Source organism: Lampetra planeri, chromosome 4 (genome assembly GCF_965212315.1).
Source record: "Lampetra planeri chromosome 4, kcLamPlan1.2.h2, whole genome shotgun sequence".
Classification (NCBI taxonomy): domain Eukaryota; kingdom Metazoa; phylum Chordata; class Hyperoartia; order Petromyzontiformes; family Petromyzontidae; genus Lampetra; species Lampetra planeri.
In genome coordinates, this window is record NC_136110.1 from 18,094,415 (window position 1) to 18,107,036 (window position 12,622).

At 42.5% G+C, this 12,622-nt stretch overlaps 1 protein-coding gene across 1 annotated transcript in view; it reads right to left on the bottom strand.

Annotated features, from left to right (window-relative positions):
• Positions 1 to 809: 809 nt before the first annotated feature.
• Positions 810 to 12,622, bottom strand: part of MEP1B (meprin A subunit beta) — a 38,302-nt gene continuing 26,489 nt past the window's right edge. Inside the window, exons 13-15 of the mRNA XM_078593377.1 lie at positions 4,743 to 4,926; positions 2,673 to 2,853; positions 810 to 1,302 (exon numbers count right to left, since the gene is read on the bottom strand). Coding sequence (XP_078449503.1) covers positions 1,273 to 1,302; positions 2,673 to 2,853; positions 4,743 to 4,926 — 395 coding nt within the window. The 3' untranslated portion in view covers positions 810 to 1,272. The remainder of the gene's footprint in view (positions 1,303 to 2,672; positions 2,854 to 4,742; positions 4,927 to 12,622) is intronic.

Here is a 12,622-nt window from a genome sequence, read left to right on the forward strand (position 1 = left end):
GTCCCCTTCAGGGGTCCTCTCTTATACTGTCAGCGTGGCCTGGCTCCGCTCCCGGCCACGCCCCCTTTCTAGAACCTACCAGTGGTTCTTGGTGTGCCCTTCTGTGACATTTCCCCTAGACCCCCCTCTGGTGTATAACCTGGCCTGCTGACGTCAGGGCTGCTGAAAGCCGCAGATCCCCTTTTCTGCCAGCAGCCAGCGCTATGCTGCTACATTACTATTCTATGCCACTACACCTGTACTCACCACTGTGCCCAGTTGCTGCATTTTAGTTGCCCGGTGCTCTGCTTGTTATGAGCATCGCTCTTCTGCCTTCCGTTGTTGTTGGAGAGCAACTGTCTCCAACTGCTAAGTAGTGTCCTTTATGCGCCTCCTACATAGAGATCAATCTTGTACAAGTCATCGGCAAGTATACTCAGCTCCACATCTTCCTGTACTGCATCGGCCCATCTCTTCTCTAAACCATGTTGTTCCCATTTACCCCCCTCTATCTGGCTAAAAAGAAGCTGCTTGGGCATTCGGTGGTTGGGTATGCGGGTTACATGACCCAGCCAACGCATCTTCACCTGCCATAGGAGTTTACTGATAGGCCTGTGGTAAGGTCTTTCAAGGATTTGTGAGCTACTCACACAATCCAGTCTTGTTAAATCCGGGATGAATCCGGAAAGCCTGAATGCTTCAGAAAGGGCACCACGTTTCGCAAGCATAAAGAAGGGAAGACACAACTGTAGCCGATAAGACCCACATTGTCATCCGGAGTGATAGGCCGAGTAGCTTCCAGACAGATAGCTTCAACAAAACACACTACAGGAATTGCAAACAGTTTATTATTTACCAGCGCCATTGTGTACATTATCATTTTTATTATATAGATGTCTTTTTTTCTAATATGTTACGGCAACGACATTGAGCTCACATAATTGGCTGTCAACACTTCCCAAATATAATTTAAACAATCTGAGTAAAACACACAGTTACATATAATAACCTACTATTCATGTGTACATGACGTTTCATACCCCAAAGGTATTGTGCATATTTCAAATATCACACCTTATGCCTGTACAATGAATTAACATATGTTTAACCAATTGGAAATAAATGTTAAAATTACTCTTTAATAACAGATAAACATTTTCAATTTACAATTCCCAGAAGATTTCTCAATCAGAGGTCTTGCGTTGTTCCTTTGACTCTGAATGTCAGTGGTGATGTTTGCTACTCAGCTACTCAAGCATCCCAGCTGATATCGAGTGAATGCCCCCTCACCTCTCACAAGTTAGTAGCATTCTGGCTCTTTGTCTGTAAATGACACGCATTACGGACAGAAAACAGTTAAAACAACGTGCGGCCAATGCCCTTACATAATGTGCTGTACGATTGGTTTCCCATTATCCCTCAAGGGTTGATAAATAGACCACTACTTCATGGAGAAGTAAAAAAACCCTCTAAACTAATTTTATTTACCAGGTAAGGCCCACTAAGCTATGTAGCTTTTTATCAGAAGAGACCTGTCCACAAATAATAGCTCGACAAAGTGGCTTATCATGTGGGAATTTATAGCATCCAAATACTCTAAACACACGTTTATAAATATGGAGGGAAAACCCGGAGTAAAATGCACACGACCACGGATAGAGAGAGACGTGCAATCTCCAAATAAATGGGCATCATGGTCAGGATTGAATCCACGACCTCCTGAATACCAGGCAAGGTAGTTCACATCTGGCCACCACGGTGCCCTGCAAGTAAATAAGTGGGCTGTCCAATATGAGGATTGAGCAATTTCCACCACTGGCTCTGCCGGGCTGTAAACGGGAGATGAACACTGCCTCGATACTCAAATGAGCAGCCGGACATCACCTTGACTTTGACTAAACAATGGGGAATCTGAGCCGTAAGGTTGGGTTCAAGGACTCTTTAGAGACGCAAATGGTGCTGGACGTGTCATGTGAGGAAACTGGATGGGAAGTGTCAAGTGGAGGAAGTGGGGAAGGAGGAGGGAGTGGAGGAGGACGGCGTTGCATTGTTTATTACAGGCTTCATACATGAGATGCGCAGGTTTTAACATGTTTACAAGTAAAATGATAACTTGTACACGTGAATATTAATGTTTCACAATGCCAGATAGTGGAGGTCTTACGACACAAATTTGGCAATATCAATCGGTGTTTAGAGCAATTTCAAAACACTCCCCGAATTAAATTTAATAATACACCCGCTTATCCAGTATGCAAGTACAAAAAGTGACAGAAAATAGTTAACTTCCCCATTCATGCAGTCTATGCTTCACGAAGGGTTGCTGGGAACGAACGCCAATAACAACCATCGGGGGACTGCTGGTCTGGCTGTCGCCAATACAAAACAAGCCCAGCCGTGTGCATAACTCACATATGCTACATCGCCACGAATCCGCATTACACAAGGGATGGGGGCACGAGGTCAATGGGACCACTCACCTGAGTCGGGGGGAGCGAGAGGAGGGGTGGAAGGTGATTGGCCCGGGAGAGTTGAAAGGGAAAGGTACAGTAGGGTTAAAGGAAAAACACGCTAGGTGATCAGGAATTTTCGCCGTGCATCGGTCCGTTCGAAAAATGCCTAAAGAAAGAACAACCACGCATCTGGAAGTCCTCTACGCCTACGCGTGTGCAACAACATCACGTTGTACCCACCTGCTTGTGGGCAGCTCGTTTCTTATTCTTCCTCTTCAGGAGGAAAAAGGTGAGGCCCGAGGCGGCGAGCATCACCACGAACACCACCACCCCCGTCACCGCCGCGGGGATCACGATGTCCGAATCAGAGCCCCGCTTGCAGCGATCGTCCTTGTACCAGCCGTCGGCCAGAGGCGGGCAACTGCACAGCATGTACAACGACCCGGTCAGAAAATACAAACTATAGTATTATGTTCTTCTTGGTTCTTTCGGTAAAGTCACGTAGAAGGAAAATAGTAAAAATAAAACATAATAAAATAATTCTCACGACGTTTCGGCCACAACGCAAGCAGCCGTCCTCAGGTGAAGACCAGGTCGGGAGACAGCGGTGAAGACCAGGTCGGGAGACAGCGTCTCCCCGACAGACCTGGTCTTCACCTGAGGACGGCTGCTTGCGTCGTGGCCGAAACGTCGTGAGAATTATTTTATTATGTTTTATTTTTATTATTTTATTATTTCCCTTCTACGTAACTTTACCGAAAGAATCAAGAAGATGAATCCCTGCAGTCAAGAAAGCTTTAAATCGAAATTTATTCTTATGTTACCAGGTGAAGCCCACTGAGCTGTGTAGCTCTTTTTCAAAAGCGACCCTGCCATCACAAATGATAGCTCAACGAAGTAGCTGATCGTGTGGAAACATATAGTGGCAGCCAAATACTCTAAACGCATTTTTATTCTAAATGTGAAGGGGAAAAACGGAGAACCCAGAGACAAATCCACATGGTCACGGGGAGAACATGCTAATTCCAAATATATAGCAGGCGTCAGGGTTGGGATCAAACCTACGACCTCCTGCATACCAGGAGAGGGAGTTAACATCTCGCCACCACAGCGTCCGGCACGACACCTCATAGACAAGAGAGCACAGAATGGCATCATCATCATTGGCCTTAATCAATCCACTGCTGGATGAAAGCCTCCCCATGCAATCACCCCAATTACTGTACTCTCCTACCTCTCCCCTCTCATCTCGCTGTACTCTCCTCTCCACACTCTCCTACCTCTTATCTCAGTCTACTCCCCTCCACACTCTCCTACCTCTCATTTCACTCTACTCCCCTCCACACACTCTCCTACATCTCCCCTCTCATCTTACTGTAAGTGTTAAGCCACTGACGAGGGGCTTTATAGATTAGTACATTGGTTACATATAAATAATATCATTGTAAACTGACAATCTTGGTGGGTGGTTTAGGGTTAATGATAATAATTCGGGTGTAACTCTACCATGTAGCCCGACTCAGAACAAATCTTGCCTAGGAAAGCCTACATTTTAGGTATTCAATGGATAGACTTACCCCCACCATAGGAATGTGGAATTTTTCCACCACTAGTTCAGGGCTGTAAACAGATGAGCAGCGCCTCAATGCTCATTTGAGCCGGAAATACGGTAACTCTTGACTTGTTTTAAGGCCGTGTTCAGATATTTTACTCAAATATTTTGCTCTACTGTAAAAAAACACCATTGTCACCGTTGTACACACACGCACAGGCCACAGAGAAGGCAGTGCAAGATGAATCACTGCTGGCAGAGAACACCTTGATGGTAAAACACACGCAGCACAACACTAGGGGTACCACCTTTCCCACTTAAGACCAAACCCGCACACATTTCTCAGGCAGCCGAAGGCTAAGCTGTAATACAATTCAACACAATACCGGTACAGGACCTCGGTACAAATTAATTGCTGCCATCCAAACACAGATGCCAATCCCTGCATTATCATAGTCATACCCTAACAGGTGGCAACCCTAGGTCACACACACACAAGACGACTGCGACAAAGATCCCCGTATAGCCTGTCCAGACTGTTGGGACAAGTGTTGAAAATCACACCAGGTATTCATTTGAGGCTGAGTTGCCCTAGGGGAGGCCCAGGACCAGTTCAAATAATCGACACAGGTGCTGGCCGTGAGCAGAAATCGAACCCGAGTCGCCATGTTCGTAGCACAGCGTGCTAACCGCTACACCACCGCTCCCTCACAATTCGCACACACACGCACATACAGGGGTCATGATGCATATCTTACAAGCAAAGAGCATTCCCATCTTGCACGAGGCAGACTCCGTCATTCAAACACTCCACATCCGTGCACGGGTCCAGAGGCTTGGTCTCGCCGGGCTTGAGTGTCGTCTGGCCGGGCTTGAGTGTCGTCTGGCCGGGATTGGCTGTAGTCGAGGGGCGTGGTTGCTCCGCGACCAGGTGAGCCACATCTGCAGTTTTAATACATTTTGACATCATGGTACAATTAGAGATGAATAACCATCGTATGTATTTCTTGGCATGCAAATTATCAGCGCGGCAAAAGAGGCAGCTGTCACGGTGGTAAAGGGTGGCAGTGCGCCGGCCTTGCTGTCCCAGTCCGATGCGTTCTGCGGGCGCGGGCGGTCGCAACGGCGCAAGATTCTCAACCACCGCACTCCTCGCCGCCTCTGTCCACCTGGCAGCGAACGCGGGCGCACCGCAGTCGACGGGCAGGTCACGTGTGGTGAGGTGACATGTGGGTACGGCCACCTCTTCCGACGCGTCGGGGTCAGCGTGAAAGAGTAGGCTAGGTACCCTCGCGAGCTTGCTCTCACGGCCTGAGCAAGCAGTTGCAGGCCCTGCACCTTTACCTTTTCATGAGGCAGTATGAATGCATTGTCATCAGCCATGATCATTCTACTGGTGGATGAAGGCCTCCCCCAAGCCATTCACGCCACTGCAATATAACAATCACCTAGCGACTGCGCTCGAGGTTATTTCGTCGTTCCATCTCTGCAATCTCTCCTGTTCCTCTCTTCTTGCTCCTCTTCACTGGAACTAACTCCCACTGCAGCAGACAGAGCAACCATCTTCACGAACCAGCTTCCGTTCCTCCCTTAAAACAACCCCATCTCTTCTACCCTAGCCCATCATCAACCTACCACTGCTACTCCCTGCCCCCGATCCCAACCCCAAATCACTACCCCTATCACTACTCCTATTACTAACTCTATCACTACCCCTATCACTACCCCTGTCACTACATCTGTCCTCCTGTCACCATAACTGTACCACCCTTTTAATAGCCCCACTTTATTTTGAGCACTATCATATTTTGTACAATGTTATAATCGTTGTAAAGAGCCTTGGATTAAGGTGCCCTGTAAATCTATACAAGATATAAGATAAGGATCTAGCATGATCCCTTCCTTGACTGCCGCCCAGTCGTTACTCTTGACCACCGGTCATCGTCGCTGCCAGCCGAGCTGCGTGCTGCCCAAGCCTGATAGTGAAAATTACGTCTCCAACCCCTCCATGTTTTATATCCATGAGCTTATTATTTGGTTCTTTCGGTTAAGTCACGTCTAAAGATAAAATAATAAATTTAATTAAATAATAGAATACGACGTTTCGATTGCAACACAAGCAATCATCATCAGGTATAATGAAATAGCGACATAAAATCTAACCAGAAAACTATAGACAGACATATTAGCAGACAGATATCACCAAGATACATAGAGAGAGCAACACAGGTAACAGAGAGAGGTGGTCGTCTCTGTGGGGTGGCCTTAAATAGACAGAGGAGGGCGGATGCAGAGAGAGGGAGGGGGGTTAGAGAAAAAAATAGCATATCAATGAGTGGACAACAAAACGTGGTGCTGCAAGTGCGATGACACGGCAAGCAAGCCTGAAAATCAGGAGAAGGACACACTAAAATTAAATAACCTAGTAAAATATCGAAATGTAATGTAATACAACACAGAGGGTCGGTCAACACACAATTAACGCATAGCCTGGTTGATTACGTATTTCAAAGATTGCTAAGTTAGAATTTAAGTGTGAACATTCCAAAGAGAGGACACAGGCAGAGAGAACAAGTAGTCAGAGAGAGAGAAAAAAGAAGATAAGTTTAAAACTTCCCCGTAGAAGTGGTTCAATCTTAATTTTAGAACTTTCGTGACTGCAGGAATTATTATTTGGTTCTTTCGGTTAAGTCACGTCTAAAGATAAAATAATAAATTTAATTAAATAATAGAATACGACGTTTCGATTGCAACACAAGCAATCATCATCAGGTATAATGAAATAGCGACATAAAATCTAACCAGAAAACTATAGACAGACATATTAGCAGACAGATATCACCAAGATACATAGAGAGAGCAACACAGGTAACAGAGAGAGGTGGTCGTCTCTATGGGGTGGCCTTAAATAGACAGAGGAGGGCGGATGCAGAGAGAGGGAGGGGGGTTAGAGAAAAAATTAGCATATCAATGAGTGGACAACAAAACGTGGTGCTGCAAGTGCGATGACACGGCAAGCAAGCCTGAAAATCAGGAGAAGGACACACTAAAATTAAATAACCTAGTAAAATATCGAAATGTAATGTAATACAACACAGAGGGTCGGTCAACACACAATTAACGCATAGCCTGGTTGATTACGTATTTCAAAGATTGCTAAGTTAGAATTTAAGTGTGAACATTCCAAAGAGAGGACACAGGCAGAGAGAACAAGTAGTCAGAGAGAGAGAAAAAAGAAGATAAGTTTAAAACTTCCCCGTAGAAGTGGTTCAATCTTAATTTTAGAACTTTCGTGACTGCAGGAATTATTATTTGGTTCTTTCGGTTAAGTCACGTCTAAAGATAAAATAATAAATTAAATTAAATAATAGAATACGACGTTTCGATTGCAACACAAGCAATCATCATCAGGTATAATGAAATAGCGACATAAAATCTAACCAGAAAACTATAGACAGACATATTAGCAGACAGATATCACCAAGATACATAGAGAGAGCAACACAGGTAACAGAGAGAGGTGGTCGTCTCTGTGGGGTGGCCTTAAATAGACAGAGGAGGGCGGATGCAGAGAGAGGGAGGGGGGTTAGAGAAAAAATTAGCATATCAATGAGTGGACAACAAAACGTGGTGCTGCAAGTGCGATGACACGGCAAGCAAGCCTGAAAATCAGGAGAAGGACACACTAAAATTAAATAACCTAGTAAAATATCGAAATGTAATGTAATACAACACAGAGGGTCGGTCAACACACAATTAACGCATAGCCTGGTTGATTACGTATTTCAAAGATTGCTAAGTTAGAATTTAAGTGTGAACATTCCAAAGAGAGGACACAGGCAGAGAGAACAAGTAGTCAGAGAGAGAGAAAAAAGAAGATAAGTTTAAAACTTCCCCGTAGAAGTGGTTCAATCTTAATTTTAGAACTTTCGTGACTGCAGGAATTATTATTTGGTTCTTTCGGTTAAGTCACGTCTAAAGATAAAATAATAAATTAAATTAAATAATAGAATACGACGTTTCGATTGCAACACAAGCAATCATCATCAGGTATAATGAAATAGCGACATAAAATCTAACCAGAAAACTATAGACAGACATATTAGCAGACAGATATCACCAAGATACATAGAGAGAGCAACACAGGTAACAGAGAGAGGTGGTCGTCTCTGTGGGGTGGCCTTAAATAGACAGAGGAGGGCGGATGCAGAGAGAGGGAGGGGGGTTAGAGAAAAAATTAGCATATCAATGAGTGGACAACAAAACGTGGTGCTGCAAGTGCGATGACACGGCAAGCAAGCCTGAAAATCAGGAGAAGGACACACTAAAACTAAATAACCTAGTAAAATATCGAAATGTAATGTAATACAACACAGAGGGTCGGTCAACACACAATTAACGCATAGCCTGGTTGATTACGTATTTCAAAGATTGCTAAGTTAGAATTTAAGTGTGAACATTCCAAAGAGAGGACACAGGCAGAGAGAACAAGTAGTCAGAGAGAGAGAAAAAAGAAGATAAGTTTAAAACTTCCCCGTAGAAGTGGTTCAATCTTAATTTTAGAACTTTCGTGACTGCAGGAATTATTATTTGGTTCTTTCGGTTAAGTCACGTCTAAAGATAAAATAATAAATTAAATTAAATAATAGAATACGACGTTTCGATTGCAACACAAGCAATCATCATCAGGTATAATGAAATAGCGACATAAAATCTAACCAGAAAACTATAGACAGACATATTAGCAGACAGATATCACCAAGATACATAGAGAGAGCAACACAGGTAACAGAGAGAGGTGGTCGTCTCTGTGGGGTGGCCTTAAATAGACAGAGGAGGGCGGATACAGAGAGAGGGAGGGGGGTTAAAGAAAAAATTAGCATATCAATGAGTGGACAACAAAACGTGGTGCTGCAAGTGCGATGACACGGCAAGCAAGCCTGAAAATCAGGAGAAGGACACACTAAAATTAAATAACCTAGTAAAATATCGAAATGTAATGTAATACAACACAGAGGGTCGGTCAACACACAATTAACGCATAGCCTGGTTGATTACGTATTTCAAAGATTGCTAAGTTAGAATTTAAGTGTGAACATTCCAAAGAGAGGACACAGGCAGAGAGAACAAGTAGTCAGAGAGAGAGAAAAAAGAAGATAAGTTTAAAACTTCCCCGTAGAAGTGGTTCAATCTTAATTTTAGAACTTTCGTGACTGCAGGAATTATTATTTGGTTCTTTCGGTTAAGTCACGTCTAAAGATAAAATAATAAATTAAATTAAATAATAGAATACGACGTTTCGATTGCAACACAAGCAATCATCATCAGGTATAATGAAATAGCGACATAAAATCTAACCAGAAAACTATAGACAGACATATTAGCAGACAGATATCACCAAGATACATAGAGAGAGCAACACAGGTAACAGAGAGAGGTGGTCGTCTCTGTGGGGTGGCCTTAAATAGACAGAGGAGGGCGGATGCAGAGAGAGGGAGGGGGGTTAGAGAAAAAATTAGCATATCAATGAGTGGACAACAAAACGTGGTGCTGCAAGTGCGATGACACGGCAAGCAAGCCTGAAAATCAGGAGAAGGACACACTAAAATTAAATAACCTAGTAAAATATCGAAATGTAATGTAATACAACACAGAGGGTCGGTCAACACACAATTAACGCATAGCCTGGTTGATTACGTATTTCAAAGATTGCTAAGTTAGAATTTAAGTGTGAACATTCCAAAGAGAGGACACAGGCAGAGAGAACAAGTAGTCAGAGAGAGAGAAAAAAGAAGATAAGTTTAAAACTTCCCCGTAGAAGTGGTTCTATAGTTTTCTGGTTAGATTTTATGTCGCTATTTCATTATACCTGATGATGATTGCTTGTGTTGCAATCGAAACGTCGTATTCTATTATTTAATTTAATTTATTATTTTATCTTTAGACGTGACTTAACCGAAAGAACCAAATAATAATTCCTGCAGTCACGAAAGTTCTAAAATTAAGATTGAACCACTTCTACGGGGAAGTTTTAAACTTATCTTCTTTTTTCTCTCTCTCTGACTACTTGTTCTCTCTGCCTGTGTCCTCTCTTTGGAATGTTCACACTTAAATTCTAACTTAGCAATCTTTGAAATACGTAATCAACCAGGCTATGCGTTAATTGTGTGTTGACCGACCCTCTGTGTTGTATTACATTACATTTCGATATTTTACTAGGTTATTTAATTTTAGTGTGTCCTTCTCCTGATTTTCAGGCTTGCTTGCCGTGTCATCGCACTTGCAGCACCACGTTTTGTTGTCCACTCATTGATATGCTAATTTTTTCTCTAACCCCCCTCCCTCTCTCTGCATCCGCCCTCCTCTGTCTATTTAAGGCCACCCCACAGAGACGACCACCTCTCTCTGTTACCTGTGTTGCTCTCTCTATGTATCTTGGTGATATCTGTCTGCTAATATGTCTGTCTATAGTTTTCTGGTTAGATTTTATGTCGCTATTTCATTATACCTGATGATGATTGCTTGTGTTGCAATCGAAACGTCGTATTCTATTATTTAATTTAATTTATTATTTTATCTTTAGACGTGACTTAACCGAAAGAACCAAATAATAATTCCTGCAGTCACGAAAGTTCTAAAATTAAGATTGAACCACTTCTACGGGGAAGTTTTAAACTTATCTTCTTTTTTCTCTCTCTCTGACTACTTGTTCTCTCTGCCTGTGTCCTCTCTTTGGAATGTTCACACTTAAATTCTAACTTAGCAATCTTTGAAATACGTAATCAACCAGGCTATGCGTTAATTGTGTGTTGACCGACCCTCTGTGTTGTATTACATTACATTTCGATATTTTACTAGGTTATTTAATTTTAGTGTGTCCTTCTCCTGATTTTCAGGCTTGCTTGCCGTGTCATCGCACTTGCAGCACCACGTTTTGTTGTCCACTCATTGATATGCTAATTTTTTCTCTAACCCCCCTCCCTCTCTCTGCATCCGCCCTCCTCTGTCTATTTAAGGCCACCCCACAGAGACGACCACCTCTCTCTGTTACCTGTGTTGCTCTCTCTATGTATCTTGGTGATATCTGTCTGCTAATATGTCTGTCTATAGTTTTCTGGTTAGATTTTATGTCGCTATTTCATTATACCTGATGATGATTGCTTGTGTTGCAATCGAAACGTCGTATTCTATTATTTAATTTAATTTATTATTTTATCTTTAGACGTGACTTAACCGAAAGAACCAAATAATAATTCCTGCAGTCACGAAAGTTCTAAAATTAAGATTGAACCACTTCTACGGGGAAGTTTTAAACTTATCTTCTTTTTTCTCTCTCTCTGACTACTTGTTCTCTCTGCCTGTGTCCTCTCTTTGGAATGTTCACACTTAAATTCTAACTTAGCAATCTTTGAAATACGTAATCAACCAGGCTATGCGTTAATTGTGTGTTGACCGACCCTCTGTGTTGTATTACATTACATTTCGATATTTTACTAGGTTATTTAGTTTTAGTGTGTCCTTCTCCTGATTTTCAGGCTTGCTTGCCGTGTCATCGCACTTGCAGCACCACGTTTTGTTGTCCACTCATTGATATGCTAATTTTTTCTCTAACCCCCCTCCCTCTCTCTGCATCCGCCCTCCTCTGTCTATTTAAGGCCACCCCACAGAGACGACCACCTCTCTCTGTTACCTGTGTTGCTCTCTCTATGTATCTTGGTGATATCTGTCTGCTAATATGTCTGTCTATAGTTTTCTGGTTAGATTTTATGTCGCTATTTCATTATACCTGATGATGATTGCTTGTGTTGCAATCGAAACGTCGTATTCTATTATTTAATTTAATTTATTATTTTATCTTTAGACGTGACTTAACCGAAAGAACCAAATAATAATTCCTGCAGTCACGAAAGTTCTAAAATTAAGATTGAACCACTTCTACGGGGAAGTTTTAAACTTATCTTCTTTTTTCTCTCTCTCTGACTACTTGTTCTCTCTGCCTGTGTCCTCTCTTTGGAATGTTCACACTTAAATTCTAACTTAGCAATCTTTGAAATACGTAATCAACCAGGCTATGCGTTAATTGTGTGTTGACCGACCCTCTGTGTTGTATTACATTACATTTCGATATTTTACTAGGTTATTTAATTTTAGTGTGTCCTTCTCCTGATTTTCAGGCTTGCTTGCCGTGTCATCGCACTTGCAGCACCACGTTTTGTTGTCCACTCATTGATATGCTAATTTTTTCTCTAACCCCCCTCCCTCTCTCTGCATCCGCCCTCCTCTGTCTATTTAAGGCCACCCCACAGAGACGACCACCTCTCTCTGTTACCTGTGTTGCTCTCTCTATGTATCTTGGTGATATCTGTCTGCTAATATGTCTGTCTATAGTTTTATGGTTAGATTTTATGTCGCTATTTCATTATACCTGATGATGATTGCTTGTGTTGCAATCGAAACGTCGTATTCTATTATTTAATTTAATTTATTATTTTATCTTTAGACGTGACTTAACCGAAAGAACCAAATAATAATTCCTGCAGTCACGAAAGTTCTAAAATTAAGATTGAACCACTTCTACGGGGAAGTTTTAAACTTATCTTCTTTTTTCTCTCTCTCTGACTACTTGTTCTCTCTGCCT